We start from the raw sequence: 16,736 nt of genomic DNA, 5'->3' as shown, positions 1-16,736 counted from the left end.
CATATGGCACGTGAAGATATGCAGCTGTAGTAGAATTGTCATTCATTTGAGGCATAAAGGGCCTTTTATTGGACTCTTCTGTGGCAGGGAAGTGTTCTGGATGTGTGCGCACAGGTTGTGGAGTGTATAATGGGGCACACATCTTCATTAGCATCATCTCAGCACATTTCCAGTGAAACACATACGCAAGCGTAATACATTAGAAGTCTCATCTGCCTACCTATGTTAGATATTTTATGCTGTTCTGATTTTGGATTGGCAACTCTCCTGTCATCTCCCTTTAAAGCTTTGGAGCCATCTCTCCCTGTTTTCCTCTGTGCTTCCTTTCGCCTTTCGCTCTGTCTCTCTCTCCAGTAACTAATGTGTAGGAGTCCTGCAGCTTACTGACCTTTAAAGTGTGCTCAGCCTGTTTCCTGAGCACAGTGGTTAGCATTATCTCAGGACCCAACCCATCATCATCTTGAACAGGGCTAGATGAGGGAAAATGGGGGAACAAAGACCCTGGCTTAACTGGATGACTCAAAGGCTTTCAGACCGCAGCTACTCACAGCTTTTGACACTGGCGTAGTTAGCATTATTTAGCATTACCGTGACATCAAGTCAGTAGACTGCAGTGGGGTGATGTCCTATTTGTTTAAACAGAAGGAGCATACACTGACATTTAACTATGATTTTCGGTCTGAAATTGTGAGCATTGTAAATGCTGCTGTTTGTCAGGTAGTTGTTGAATTAGACCATGAATCATTCACACCTCTACAGCATCCTCTTATACACTCAGCAACCTGTATTTATTGCTGTTTCTACCTGCCACATCCTGCGTTGATGTGAAATTCATGTTGTTATTTTTAGAGTATTAAACTCTAAAAGCTCTTAGCTTGTGTTCAGCGATGCTTACATCTTCAGTGTATGTTGTATGTACCGTACAGGTTGTTTGATCAAGTGGTCTGTAGCTGACAGCTGAAAGTCCATCAGCGTACAGATTGTTTTCTGGGACCATGAGGTTGTGGGTCTCAGGGAGAGTTTGCTAGTATTCTCATTAAATGCCATTTTAAAGCTATTTAGTTTCCTAATTAACAGAATGTGTGAACTTGTTTATTTTTCTGTTATTCCTCTGTAGAGCTGCAACAAATCATTGATTAATTTATCAATTAGTTTTAAGTCTTAGTCACCTTTTAAAGCAACAATGTGGAAAATGTGCTGCTTCCAGCTTTTCAAATGTGTGGATGTGATGCTTTTCCTCTGGTAAACTGAATTTTTTGAAATGTCTTGTTAGACAATAACAAGACAAGATTTTCTGACTGCAGTCTCCTTCATCCCCTCTGTGGTGCTGCAGTGATCCTGGCAAACCTACTTTAAAAGCTGATATTTTATTTAAATACATTCTGCTTATCTAATCAGTGAACCTAAGTGCTTTAGAGACACATGTTCTTGACTAAAGCCCTTGACTATTCCTTATCTAAGACCTTGTAAGACGACTATTGTGTAGCAAACATCTGTTGACAAAATGCTTCACCAATGCCGCAGTCATCTCTGAATTGTTGCTGAGCTTCCTTGTCAAATAAAATTCCAATTTAATGCTCAGATAACAGCCAAGATTGGAATCTGTCATTGTGCAGGGAGAGTCCGCTCTCTGAACATCTGCTGATCTGTCGCTGTGTGCACATGTGGCCGCTTGTTATATGTGTTTTCAGTGTAATTGTTTTAGGAACTGTGTGTGTGCGTATTGAAGATGGTGGGTGTGTCAGCCTGTATATCAATCACTACCTAACCTGGATTGATCACAGCTGAGATTACTCCTGGGGGAAGCCGTACGCAGAACAGAAGCTGTCGCTTCACATCTGTCTCTCTGCCCAGCGGTGAACAGGTTTGCCTTTAGTTCCTGGGTGATTTTTAAAAATTAACTGTGTGAATAGAAAGACCTTTGAGCACCTAATGATTCTGGTTTGAAGGGAAAAAAAAGAATCCATTAAAAGCTAATGAAGCTGCAAATCAGGTCCAATAATTTCATTCAGAGGTTTCTTTTCTGTCCTTAGAGCTGAAGAGTGGCTTAAACTGCTTTCCAGTTTTCACATTTACAACTTCAAATACGTCTATATTCTCAACAAAGCCTCTCTCTTAATGTTAAGCAGATGCGTAATGTGAATTATATTGGTTTCCAGTGTTACTATATTGCCGCTGGTCCCCAGAGTCTCATGTCAGGTTGAAAACTTTATGTTGTTGAGGGGAATACAGGCCCGTGCTGTAAAGATAGACCTTCGTAAAGACTTTTAATTTCCCCAGTGTCACCTCCTGATTGATGACCACACGATAAGGGGGTGTAAAAGCTTACATGTACGCCATCAATACACGCACACACACACACACACACACACAGTGACCACACATCTATCAAGCCACTGATGTACTGTCATGCTGTCATGGCTCCACAGAGCCAGGGAGACTACAGGAGGCAGGACTCCATCTTTTTGTTTTGCCTGTCCTCTCTGTCTTTTATCTGGTCTTCGGAGAATTGGATCTGTTATGGTTGAGCTCTCTTACATCTTTTGAGAGCAGCACTGAAGGCGCAAAGGAATATCTTGTCATCCACCCAGAACGCGCAGACACACACACATGCACACACACACAAGCGCACATACAGTGTATATATAGTAAAGATGGTTGAATAATAAACATGCACAAACACGTTTTGACTCTCACACACATTTTCTCCTGTTTTAATTATCTCCCTGAAGAAACTTGAAGGTGCAATGCAACCCTCGCTCATAAACACACTCTTTTATTGTAAATGAGTGTGTGTGTGCGCGTGCGTGTGCGTGCACGCTCAGTTGCTGCAGCCATGCCCTGTATACAGAGGCAGTTTACAGGCCTGCTTCTCTGTGCCCACACAGTGTTAGCTGGCTGCAGGGCATGATGTAATCCCTCTTCTCCTTAGAAAAATTGCTGAGCAAGGCAGCGCAACTCCCTGATTGAATTCTCACACTGCAGTGGCAACTTTCCTTCCTCTGACTTTATTAGTTTACAACTTTGCACAGCCGGTCCAAGCTCCTATAGATGGACAAGGGAGAGAGCTGGGAGGAAGACAGTATAGATCTGATAATAGCTTCTTCTTTTTCTGTTTATCCAAAGGAGTCTATGCACCTTCTTTGTTTGTTTTCCTCTTGCAAATACACACATTCTACCGTATGTATTGGTGTAAATAAATGATTAAATGTGGACTGTATAGTGGGCTAGATATATTTTGAAAATGTGTTTTTTGATTAATCAAGAAAATAATGGGCAAGTGGTTGGTTGGTGCCCTAAACATTTCTACCATTAGATTAATGGAATGAATTTGAAAATAATTGCATTGACAGAGGACGTAGAAGTCAACATATAGTAATACATCACATACACACACAATGAATACTGATATACTGCTGTCACTGGCACTACAATATGTATTAGAGTTGATTCAGAGGTAGGCAATGAGAAAATGAGTTAATTTCAACATGCAGATACAGTAGCTGTGCAGCAGACAGCTTCATTTGCATACTGACACATTCTCAGTGTTTCCTGTTTCCATATCGCAGAATGATTAACAGTTGATATAAACTGCTTATGTTATTTTTCCCCTCACAGATGCTTTTGTATACATGTGAATGCTTTTGTCTGACACACGGTTGTGTTTCTGCTGCTGTGTTTGAGTGATGGATGCTTTTTTCAGTCCCCTGTAGCCCAGTGGACATGTTGGCTGTGTGATATACTGTATACCACGGCAGGTTTCTGTATTCCCACTGTACCGTTACCTCCCCTGGGACACACATGCACACACACACACAGCTGCAACACAGCTGCAACCCACTCATAAAAAGAAGAATAAAAAACATGCATAAAGGTGAGGTTATAGAGAAGCAGCCATTGTTGTTGACTCTGGACTCACTTCAGCTGAAGGCTCATTGTAGTTAAACAGCTGGAGACTGGCCTGCATGCCGTATCGACTATAAGCAGGGGTCAGTCTGTGTGATGTTGCCTGGCAGTGGAACTGTCACTCAGCTGCCCACTGTGGGTGTGACAGGTGATGTGGCACAAGAGAGGTCACAGTTTTTTTTTTTAGTTGTGTTTTTTTTTTTCTATATTCTTGCAGCACAGCTGTCTTCCTAGTGAGAGGAACAGGAGCCCAGCCCACTAAAAGATGAGAAACAGTTTTGAGATGCAATTTGTTGTCACGTGACATAGGGTCAAAACAAAGAGAAGAACTGAAATGTCCGCTGTAATGCACGTATAGATCTGCTACATTCACAGTAATGGATTTCTTCTTTGTGCCGGGTTCTAAGTCGGTGTGTGTGCTTAATGAGAAGAGAGCAAACAATATTATCCCTGCAGAGATTCATTGTTTAATGTGGAGGGGTGGGTAGCAGGTGGTATTACTTCCCTCTGCAGCCCTCAGCTACTTTATGACTCAGCCTCTTCAGTATTAAAAGTTTCTCTTGTCCTCTGGTATAAATAGTACAGTCCTGCCAGGAACACTGGCTACCTCCTGACACAACCAAAAGGGTTATTGGCAAGCAGGAAGCATTTGCATCAACCTGGCCGGTTGTCATAGCAGCCTTTGTCCTTACCATGGAAACGAGTGCCGGTTATTGAGAGCGACAGGTGGATTTAGAACTGTCTGTCAGGAGAGGTTAACAGTGAGAGTGATGTGAGCTGACAGGGGACTGAGGTCACTGGCTGGGTGGTGGTATAGCAGGGTAGAAGGGACAGGACTGCAGATATAAGTGGTTGCTTATATTTGGTTTTTATTTGCACAGCAGGCATTTTGGATTGTCTCTGCTGCCACACACATCACAGCAGTGATTCTCTGGAGAACCTGTGGAATTCCTGCATCACTAGGATCTAGTGTTTGTCTGCTGCCAGCTGTCAGTGGTGGAAATCACATAAGAGGGTACTTGGTATATTGATCAAATGCACTGCATTATGGGTTATTTAGTTAGAAAAAATAGTTGAAGAAGTTGCATTTACATGCAGTGTTGTCTGACAGGCAGTTCTACTTAGGCACTACGATATTTAGTGCTAAATACTCACATCAGCATGCTAACATACTCAGGTTTAACATGTATAATGTTTGCAGTGTTTCTCATCTTTAGTGTTTGAGCACGCTAACATTTGCTTATCAGCTCTAAACACAAAGTACAGCGGAGGCTGAAGTGAGTGCCATTAGTTTTGCAGGTATTTGGTTAAAAACCCAACTATTGGACAAACTGATGAACTGGATGAAAAGTGAAGGGATCACCAGATAATACAATAACCCTGAGGGGAATGTGACCATGTGTATCAAATTTCATGGCAAACCATCTAAAAGTTGTCACGACATTTAACACAAAACGAGAGACAAGAGTTAGAAGAAGTCACATGATTGGATTTCATCCATGGGCACCATCAGTGTTTCTTTCAAGGCATTTTATCCAGTAGTTGTTGAAATATTTCAGTCTGAACCAAAGTAGTAGACCGACCAACAGACCAAAATTGCCATCAATAGGACCACTAGTATGGCTGTAAATCAAAGCAAACAGTGATGCTGAGAAAAGAATAATATGAATCTTTGTACAGCAACATTTTGACTTATCATAGACAGAAAACCACAGGTGATACTGATAACATTAACAATGGCTTTGAGCCAGCATGCATGTGTTATAGGGACATAAATGGCATCAGAGATTGAGGACCATTTATCTTTTATCTAACAGGCTGACCTTACGTAATGCCCAGCCATTTGCATTATTGCTCTGTACTCCGATGAGGACATTGGCAGCATTTTGGCATCTTTATGATTTTTCTAATTTGTTTCATTGCATTTACTTTGATCCCATTCTAATAAATTTTTTCCAACACGTGGAACTAGCTGCTCTGAAACTGGTGAGGTAGCTTTCATCACTCAAGGCATATTCAAACACTTAGCTTCTGCACACTGTCACATAGACTTAAGCAGTAGCTGAAGTGAGCAATTCTACAATTGCAGATTAGAGTGCTCTGCATGTATTTGTGTGTGTGTGTGTGTGTGTGTGTGTGTGTGTGTGTGTGTGTGTGTGTGTGTATTTACCCCATTTGAAAGGTTTTCCAGTGCAAGCCATTCTTCATTAACCGGAGCCTCACTGAACTAACCCCATGAAAACACACCAGAGCTTATGAATAACTGTGTAGAGCATTGTGGTGTAAGTGACACGGTGAGAGTGTCTGTGTTCCCTCATGGGCTGCACTGATTTCCCTAAGCGTTATGTGGAGCACATAGGAGGTCCATGGAGAGTGAGAGCAACATCAAATACATGAAGTATACAGACTGATGTGTTTGGTATTCAGAATAGTAGTCTGACAATTCGCCACTGAAACACTTACACTACATGATCTTAATTGTTTGTTGGTGTATGTTCTTATCCTGTGAGCAGCTGGCCATGCAGAGATGATGTAATGCCACAAATTTCATAACGTGACCTTTTTAGTATTTCAGTATTATGAAACATTAGATGAATTGTCAGCTGTTGGATTGTCCCTCACTATCAAAAAGCACCTCTTCTGTCTATATTTATAGTGACATTTTATACATATTTTTTTATTCACCCAGGGGGAAAACCCATTGTACTGTCTTTTCTCCTCACTAGACCAAAATACAATGCAGTCAGGAAGACATGTTTTTACTTAAGAGTGGAGTGACAGTGACATATCACAGAAAGGCATATTTTCTTTTTGTTTTTTTTATCTCTACAACAGCGTTCGATGGTATTTTTCAGTTACACAGAAAAGAACAAATCTGCATCTACCTGTTTCACAATACAAAAAAGCCAGCAACATTTTACAGTGGCAAGAAAAACTAAGTGAACCCACTGGAGTTATCTGCAGTTACATATGAATTTGTCCTAAGATACGATCAGATCTTCATCAAAGCTTAAGACACACTGTTTTAATCAACAACACAACATTGAAATGATTGTTTTTTTTTTTTGTCCATATTGAATTCAAACATTCACAGTGTAGGCTGGTAAAAGTATGTGAACCTATTAGTTCATGACATCAACAGAAGCTAATTAGAGTCAGGAGTTAACAAACCCGGAGTCCAGTCAATGAAACCGGATTGGAGGTGTGGGTTAGAGCCACTCTGACTTTAAAAAAAAAAAAAACAACACTCAAACATTTTGAGCTTGCTATTCACAAGAAGTATCTCCTGATGTGCACCATGCCTCACAACAAAGAAATCTGAGAGGCTACTCCTCCTAGAAGTGAGTGCCTACCTAAGATAACTCCATACAGACGTTCAGTGAGGTAAAAAAAAAAAAAAAGAGTAAAAGCTAAAGGCTTTAAACAATCATTGGAGCTGTATAGCGTCTCTGTTCATGAATTTACCATATGCAAATCATTGTTCATAGTAGAACACTGTGCTCCACATCACTGCTGTCCAAAACAATAAACATCATATGCACGCCTGATGTTTACAGAGAACACCCTGTCTCTTCACAAAGATACTGGGAAATTGTTTTGTGCACTGACGAAACCAAGGCTGAATTGTTTGAGTAGAACATGCAGCACTATGTATGGTGTATGGTGTAAAAAGGGCACATGAAAACATCATCCCAACAGTGAAGTGCGTCTTTAAGGAAGAGTGGTCTGAAATTCCTCCTGAACATTGTGCAGGTCTCATCTGCAGCTACCTGGAGAGCTTGTTTGTGGTTATTGCTGCCAAAGGAGGTTCAACCAAGTGTCAAAGCCAAGTGTTCACTTACTTTCTCACTCAACACTGTGAATTTTTATTGGATGGTAATGAATGTATGAAGTATAATAATTGTGTGTTATTAGCTTAAGCACATTAATGCAGAAAACCAAGTAATTGCAAAGGGTTCACACACTTCTTACCTTATTATGTAGTGGCAGCAGTCACACACATGCAACATCTACAACTGGTTTGAACCATCCTCAACATTAAGTCAGAGCTATTATTCCCTTAAAGCTCTGTGTAGGCCATTCCTGCCTCTGTCAGCACATGCAGGATATGAACAGTGTAGATGTGGTTTTATCTTCCTCATAGTTTTTGGTCTCCACTGGTCGTGTGTTCATACACTCTCAGTTCAGCTAATGGTACAGTAATGGCCATGAGCTCTAGCCCAGCTTTTTAGTGGGTCTAGATAAATGTTTTCATGTACATTGGTGGCTCTTAGCTGTTCATTAGTCTGTCCAATGACTGCCAGGTCAACTGCTGGGTCCATAAAGATCATCTCTGTGTTCATTTGTCAGATGCCAAAGCAGACACCAAATGATACAGCAGGGCCGGGCAATAAAATTATACTAATAATTATCACAATATGATTTTATATTTCAAGATAAAATATGATAAAATTTTACTCTGTAGAAATATAACAAATGGTAGGTAAAATTAATTTCCATGCTTAGATATCATGCACAGAAATGAATCATGAACTGCCAGTCATGCAGCAGAAATAAAGGTATGCAAATTAGATTAGATTTTATCATTATAATGTTCCAGAGTTTGTCATGACCATGAAGAAGGGTTTAATTAACCATCTTCAACTTTAACTCAGGAGCAAAAATCTGTCTTTAAACTTGATGGAAATAATGATTTGACATTTATTGTGATAATTATCAATATCAATTAATATTAAAACAACATTTTTGACCTTATCGCCCAGCCCTATGATACTGCCACATTTTCACAACAGACATAGGATACAATATAAACACTGAACTGAAGTTGACAGCCACAGACTTGGCTTCAGAGCTGCTTACAGGTGTCTAGATAGACAGATTTTTTTTTTCTGTGTTTGGATGACAATGCATGTCTACTTTTTAACCACCACTTATGTTTCTAAATGCCAGTGATTGTGTGGTGTGCCAGGTTCCCTATTTGATAAGAGCCAGGGAGGAAAGTTTTCATAGTAGCTTGAAAAAACCCAAACTACACATTCTAATAGCCCTGTAAATAGTTAATCACAGTACAGTTCCTCACTAGCGGCTTGCTGTGTTAGTGTGCAGCAACAACGTGATTTGAATAATTTCCAAATATGAAGACTCTGCTAATCCACAGTTGGCTCCACTGCAGTAGCTTGTGCGTTTCAGCGTTTGGTTTGGGCAGTTGGCTTTCGATTATGTTGTTTGATAAGTGGCTGAATTACTGACTAAATGAATCAAAATCTGATCCGGTTTTTGTTGGTTCCTCATAGTGGAATGCATAGAGTGTACCCAAAACTCATGCACAGATGCCCACACCTTAGATTTTTATGCCTCTGTGCATGACCCATAAACCATAACAGGACAGTCTTTATTGGCCAGCTGGGAAATGACTTCAACACACAGAGAAAAATATTGATGCCTCACTACATTTATAACTTCCATACAGTTACTGCTCTATTTGTACATATGTGTTTGTTGCTTCCTCTTAGTCAGTGGGTGTTCCTGAATACTACATTGTTGCCTTCATTTGAATTATCCCTCTCTGAAAGGTTTACAACAGTGGAAGTATTCAAAACTGAACAGCTCAAAACCGGCTGTCTTATTTTCATATCACAAGCCTCTCAGTTCGTGTTGTAGAGTCCGAGTCGAAGAAATGGGACTGGTGGGACTTAAGTTGTGATATAATCTTTGCCCTACTGCCTTGGTGACATGGATGACTGCCAGTGAAGGTGTTTCGGTCACTCGACACATACTGACAGACCCACACGCCAACACACTCATGGCTTTCTTCTTTGAGGCTGTGTGTGTCATTCGCTCTCTCCTCTCCAGCAATGGTAAGTCAGGTTGCCCTGTGTTTGACTAGTACTAGTTTTTCTTCTCTGTGGGTGTGTGTGTGAGCATGTGGCTCGACCTTGACAACCATAGGTTCACTTCACTGTGGTGATGTGCCAGTCAGAGGCTGTATTGATTTCTCAATCTGATCTTCCTCCTCTGCATGTCAATCCTTTTACTTGAAGTTGTCTCCTGTTTAATCGCATGTCATGTTGAGCCTGTCCCCATTTTAACCTTGTGAGGTATATGTGTGTACATGTTTGCTGACTGCTCTATTGAGCAGGAATAACAGGTTAGGGGTAATGAATCCTCTCCACTAAAAAAAATAAAATAAATATCCTGTCCATGTCCGTCTGACAGTGCAGCATTGATTTTCCTGCTTGTCGCACATGGGGATTGTCAGGGTGCATTAGCGGACTGAGGCAGCCTACATTTTAGCCTGTCAGAGTGCAGGGAAACATGTACATGTGCAGACTTCCTTGTCACTGGCACATGTGAGCATTGAGTGTGTCAACAACAAAACAGCAATACAACCAAGTGATGTTTGATGATACTTGTGATCAGGGTTTCTGGCTCACAGTTTTAATGTGCTCTTATCTTTGAAAACCTGTTTTACTCAACCAATAAGAAATAAGAAATCTGAAGGATATATTCATTTTTATTAATCTTGGCAGCCCAGTGACTGTAATATTCACATTATTTCTAGATTATTGGTAGCTGTCTTTAAAAAGGAGTGTAGAACAACAGTGCTGTGACAGACAAATGTAGATGACAAGATGCCATTTAGGCAATAAGGTATTCTCTACACCTAAATAAATAAATCTTAGGGGTTGATTCTACCTTTTCAGGTCTCTAAAAATCATTCAGATAAACTAATCTTAGACACAAACCCAAACACTTGGGACCCACTGCTCCAGTGCAGCTGAATGAAACATTCAAAACATGCTCTCAACCACACTGCTGTCAGCTTCTACAGCTGGTTTGAGTTCTCTTACACTTTGGCTGCAATTCTGGACACATATGCTACAAACACTCCCACAGTTTTGTCGCACTCTCTCTCAGCTGCTGGTTACAAAGCTGAATGTTCCTGTATTTAGAATATAACTCCTTGATCTCAACATTAAAAACAAGAAATGTCTGTGATCATGTTACAGTTTCTTACTGTCTTACTACTATAGTAATTCAATGAAGGAGTTACTCATGGTGTAAGATAAAGCTGGAGCTACCTTTATAGACTCTGTGGAGCTGCACAAGTAATCAGTGACTTTGGTTTCTGTTATAAAAAACAGCACAGTGGTTGGGGAAATAATTGAAAGAATACATTTCACAAATGTTTGCTGGATCACCATGACATTTTGTACGCATATTCATTGTCCCCAGAGAAAGAAGCCCACAAAATTTGCCAATCCCCTGACTTTTGCTCACCATAATAAGGTTCAAATTTGTGGTTCAGAGTTCAATAGCTTCACAACTACTGGATGGATTTGCAATGAAACTGATCCCTTAACTTTTTATCTATTGCCATCACCCAGTCAAAATACCCATAAAAAATGCCTCAGCTGCACTTTGAGTTTAGTGCTAATTGTTTGCATGCTAACATACTAAACTAGGACTGTGAAAATGGTCAACATTTGCTAAATATCAACCTTCTAGCAGAAACATTGTGAACATGTTAGGATCATGTTATGAGTATTTAGCTTGCAGCACCTCTGTACTTGGCTGTAGATTGTCAGTGTTGTTGAGTGAGCAACAAATATCAAGTTATCATGTCACATTTTGGACTGAGCCACATCTCATGTGTCATTGAATGTGATAAAAAGTAATTTTGTCAGGTGCTTTGTACCAACAGAAACTGGATTCTCACCGTCATCATCTTCCCTGTTTAGTTTCACAGCCTTAATTCTTAATAGATGCTGCCTTTTTAACTCACACTCTGTGGGTACCCCTCTTCTTTGTCTGGTCTTTAAACAATAAGCTGGTTGACATGCATTATTCAGTTTCCTCCTCCGCAGTATACCTTTCTCCTCTTTGATGTCTGATGGTTTCTGCAGTATAACCCTGTCATATCTACAGTAGTGCACTGTTGTATGCCTCCATACTGTAAACACATTGTGAGTGCTTTCAGTCACTGTAGTGGAGGAGTGAGATGGTATGTATTGCTAGAGTTTGACCTGTGATTATGACATTGCTACAGAAGCATAGTGTTGTTGATACTAAGCGCTGAACAGTGTGTTTATCTATCATGCTAACTTCCTGGTGTGTGAATCTGCCATGTGCAGGCTGTACAGGCTGTTTACTCCTAATGCAGCAAGACTCTTTGCTGCCCTCACAGCACCTACAGAACTTCCCTGTGCAGAAGGCATATTGTAAAATTACACATTAATCAACAAATAAAACAATAAATGGGCTGAGCCTGGTGCCTACTGAGATGTTCTTGCTGTGCACTAAATAAAATGGACATTACATTACTCTGTCCTTTATAGTCCAGGGGCAGTCAAACTGAGAACACTGACATTATTGTAAATATCCCTCTGTGGCAAAAGTATATAAATACAGAAATGCATTTCAGTCACATTTATAGGTGTTTGACTGACATGAAAGCTGTACTGTAGTCATATAGTCTTTTAGTTTAGACTGATATCTGTATGTCTTATGTTAAATGCTTAATTTGTCAATTGATGCAGATACTGCTACAGTGTTGGTGTAATCCAGGCAGGGTAGTAAATGTGATTTTGATTGACTAGAGTACTAAAGCATAGTTTTAATGAACTATAATGAGCATCTGCTTCAGTTGTCATTCATGGAATGAATAGGTTTCATCATCCTGCTGATTTCTGTTTAAAAGAATTGACCAATCAGACTTTAATCACCTCAGAGATATGGTTGTGTATCCCGATCATGTACAGTGATATTACCTGATGGGCCCTGAAACCGATCTATTAAATGACTGTGTTATCTACACCACATCTGCATGCAATCTGAGAGTGTTTGTGAATGCACAACATTTACTTCTGTCTCCCTGAGTTCTGTGACTGTGTTGGGTCTCGGTCTGATTTCATCATGGAGTGGCCAAGCAGCAGCAGCCACCCAGGCGAAAGAGACATTTTCACAATAGCCCTCTCTTTTGTATCCGCTTCTCTCTGTCCCTGTATCTCTGTCCGTCTTGCATTAACATGGCTAATCAGACATAATGAGGATAAATAATGACCATTCACACACCAAATTACACTCATAGAGATTCATTCAGATAGAATTGCTGTAATGACACACATTAACAGTTTAACACACACAAATACGCAGGCAGTATTAAACCAACAAATGCATGAGAGCTCATGCAAGTGTAACTAAGCATAGAAGAAGCGCATAGAGTCAAAGAGCTGAGTCTACATTCAGCTCATTTGCTCTGCTTTGTCTTCACTGCTCTAACTCTGTTCTCCATGATGGACTGGCTCTCTGCTCAGCACAGCACAGACTGTATTTCTGAATGGTTTCTGCTGCCTATTGATGTTTCTGCAAATAGAAATGAATCATGGCCTACATCTTCGTAACAGAGGGAACAGACCTTGGTGCTTGTCTAGACATGAGCGTTTTGTTGAGTGCACCAAGGCTTTCTGTGCAGTCCATTTGTTTTTTATACCCATTTATCCTGTTCAGGGTCACGGACGGCTGGCAACTCTCCCAGCGTGCACTGGGTGAGAACCAGTCTGTCACAGGGCTAACACATTGAAGAAACACACTCAAACTCATGTTCATCCCTCCAGGCAATTTAGAGTTTCTAGTGGACCCATACAGAACCCTGGTGTGCAGTGTTCACAGGGTCAATGGGAACCTTGTGCCTTACACTTACTGGCACACTCAGTCAAAATTTCCTTCCAGCTCACAGCTCGGTTTCAAAGCATCAGCTGTGCTGGAATTTGAGGACTTTGGAGCACTGTTATTGACAGCTACAACATCAGATAAACATCTAAGAGAACAAGAACAATTCTGTCTCTCTCATGCTTACACACACTCACACATAACTGTAGCAGATTGGGACAAACTAGAGGCCAGAGTCAGAGAGGGAACAGAGGGGGAGAGGGAGATGGAGCGAAAGAGAACAAACAAATGCACAGACGTACACACACTTGTTGAGAGAGCAGATCTTTCCTATGGCCTGATCATCACTGTTGGAATTGGACTTACCTCACCCCCTCTTCACCTTAAGGTCTCATGTTCTACTTGTGTCATCTTGCAGCGCTTCAGCACACTGTCAGTGTTTTTTGTGCATGCTTCACTAAGTCAGCTAAGACCCAAATGCCCCATTTGTCAGCTATTTGCCCAACAGCTACTAATAAACCATATGGTAGCTGTGACTCGCCACGGTCCATGTACAGATTCACATGCAAGTAACAGATGGAGGTTTTTTTTTATTTATTTATTTATTTTTGATTGACAGGTGGGTGGTCCAGTGACTGAGGGATATGCTATGTGTCAGTAGGTGACAGACGGCAGTGTGTCAGCCACTCTAGGCACCCATCACCAACATTAGCTTGATGGTGTGTGTCATACCGGTGGGGATTGACCCCTGCTTTCATTTTCCAATTAGTTCTCCTCTGCAGCTTGTTAGATTTGTCCAGTGTGCTTACACACATGCACGCTCTCGAGCGCACATATGCCTGTGAGGTGGTGGTGAATTGACACACAGTTGTGGTTTAAAGTGGTGGTTTGAGCTTGGCACAGGTCAGTCACACCTACGCGCCTCCCACACGATTCTCTTGTCAAACATTTGGTTCTGCTTTTACACCAGCCCACTGCTATATGGCTTTTTGTAATAGTTACAGATAGTTACACAAGCTTTCGTGCATGGACCTCTCCTATTTCAGGTTCATAGGAGAAATGTACTGTACTGTATTAGATAGATAAACAGGATTTGTGTCCCAGCAGGGTGGAAAACTAATATCCTCAAAATTCAGCTTCCTTTATATAACAAAGACCTGGCCAAGACAGCGTAAGCAAAAGCAAACATCTTTGTTTTCTGTGTTTCTACTTTTTATTTGCTCAAAAAATCCTCTCTTTTTCATTATAGTATGTGTTGTCACCACCCCTGACTATCCATCAAAAATACACCTCTCTAATAGGACACCAGATGTAAAAGATGTCAACCTGACATTTTATTTTGTCTGACACAGGCTTTTTATATCTCTCTGTGCATTTGTGTTATTCCATTGCTTTCTTCACCAGTGTCCCTTTGGAGTCAGTGCACGAGTCGTTTCAGAGTCAGCGTTGTTCCCTTCCACTGGAGCTGTCACCGTTACTCAGGCCCCGATGCCAGAAATGTCACAGGACATGAATTTCGACCTCAATACTCTAAGCCTAACGTACAACAGTTCAAGATTGTGATAACATGGAGACAAAGTTAAAGTTAAATTAAGCAAGTTACATGTGGTTACACAGGGGTCGACTGGGTATCTGTGTTTGAGTTTCAGTTTAGCCCTGAAGTCAGTTCAGACAGATTGTTTCATGCTGTTGTTGGCATGTATTCAGCTTGTTGACACCGCTGAGCTTCACAGCAGCATCTACAGTCCAGTGAAGTGTCAGTCTGTGATTCTGTATAGTCCCAGAACGAAGTCATATGACATGTTTTTTCCCCTGTTGGTTAGATTTATTCCACATTTAATCTCTGCACAGCTAAAAGGATAAGTGGTGGGTAAGAGGAGAGTTCAATGCTTGAAAATGGCATTGAGGAAATACTGAATTGCTCCCACTAAGTTGTGGTTTTGAGTCACTGTAGCCCAGCGATGGCCTTGTTCTCTGTGGTGAAATACTAACCAGCATCTATCGCTCTTTTTCACTCCGTCGTCCAGATTTTAACTACAACACAGATGGCTACGAGGGGGACGGGGCGGAGGATGGCAAGTCTCAGGATGGCTCGGAGACGCTGCCCTATATAGATGAATCGCCCACCATGTCGCCCCAGCTGTGCGCGCCCCAAGGGCCCGACGGAGAGACGGTCTCCCCCACGCCACCAGAGGGCCTGCTGCCTGGGGTAAGAACACACACACCTAAAGAACCTTCACGTTTCAGCCTCTACACACCTCTTCATACTTTGAGACAAAGGAATAATGTGACAGATGGGAGAGAGAGGGGACGTGAGACATAAATCATTGGCTTGATGTCCCAGTTTGTGATCACACGCTAGATGACTGATCACTGCTCACAGGTGCAGCACACCTCCCATTAAATCTGATATATAGTCAGCCAGCGTATCTATGTTAATAGTAGTAGGAGCTTCACCTAGGATGACTCCACTCCAGACTCCATCTCCCTGATGACTCTGATGTCTTTGTGATGACAGTCTTTTAGTTTTTCTGGTGATTGTTTCTTCCTGATGTTAGCCACTGCCGGATCTTGACCCGTAGTAATTGTTAATGATTAGCCACAATAGCTGGACTGCCTGCAGCGCACAGCAGGTGTCGCATTCACAGCGACAGGAAATGACCACTCACCCAGATGGAGGTTTGACGCCACCAGCGCCAATCTGCCAGTCTGCGTGTGAACAGACAATATGTTTGATGACCGTGTTTATCCACAATGTTGTAATTTTTTTAAACTTTGCCTCCGTCTTTGGTGCTAAGTGATCAGTGCTGTCATCATCATCTGTCAGTCAGTGTTCAGTGCTGTGGTGCATGTTATACATAGTACAGTAGATGAAATACAGTGAAGAGGAAGTGCAAACAGTTTGCTCTTCTGTTTATTCAAAATAAACTGCTGTTGCTGCTTGAAATATAAAAAAACACTCTGTTTTCTGTGGATTTTCCCAGGAAAGTGTTACCAGACACCAGGCATTTAGACCTGCTGATGCAAAAGCTTTCATGAAATGGATATTTGTTGGGTTGTTGTCATTCTATTCATTTCTGGCAGAGAGGACTACTAGCATATAAATGCTGAATGTTTTTATCTGCATATTTCAGCGTCTGTGGTCCTGTCACCCTCCA

General features: G+C 41.3%; 1 protein-coding gene across 2 annotated transcripts in view; it reads left to right on the top strand.

The window, feature by feature from the left end:
* Positions 1–16,736, top strand: part of abr (ABR activator of RhoGEF and GTPase) — a 126,147-nt gene that overhangs the window by 31,681 nt on the left and 77,730 nt on the right. For both annotated transcript variants that reach the window (XM_018691422.2, XM_018691423.2), the window contains exon 2: positions 15,606–15,787. In XM_018691422.2, the coding sequence (XP_018546938.1) occupies positions 15,606–15,787 (182 nt within the window). The remainder of the gene's footprint in view (positions 1–15,605; positions 15,788–16,736) is intronic.

The sequence above is a fragment of the Lates calcarifer genome, linkage group LG20 (genome assembly GCF_001640805.2).
Source record: "Lates calcarifer isolate ASB-BC8 linkage group LG20, TLL_Latcal_v3, whole genome shotgun sequence".
Classification (NCBI taxonomy): Eukaryota; Metazoa; Chordata; class Actinopteri; family Centropomidae; genus Lates; species Lates calcarifer.
This window is presented reverse-complemented; position numbering and strand designations above follow the sequence as displayed.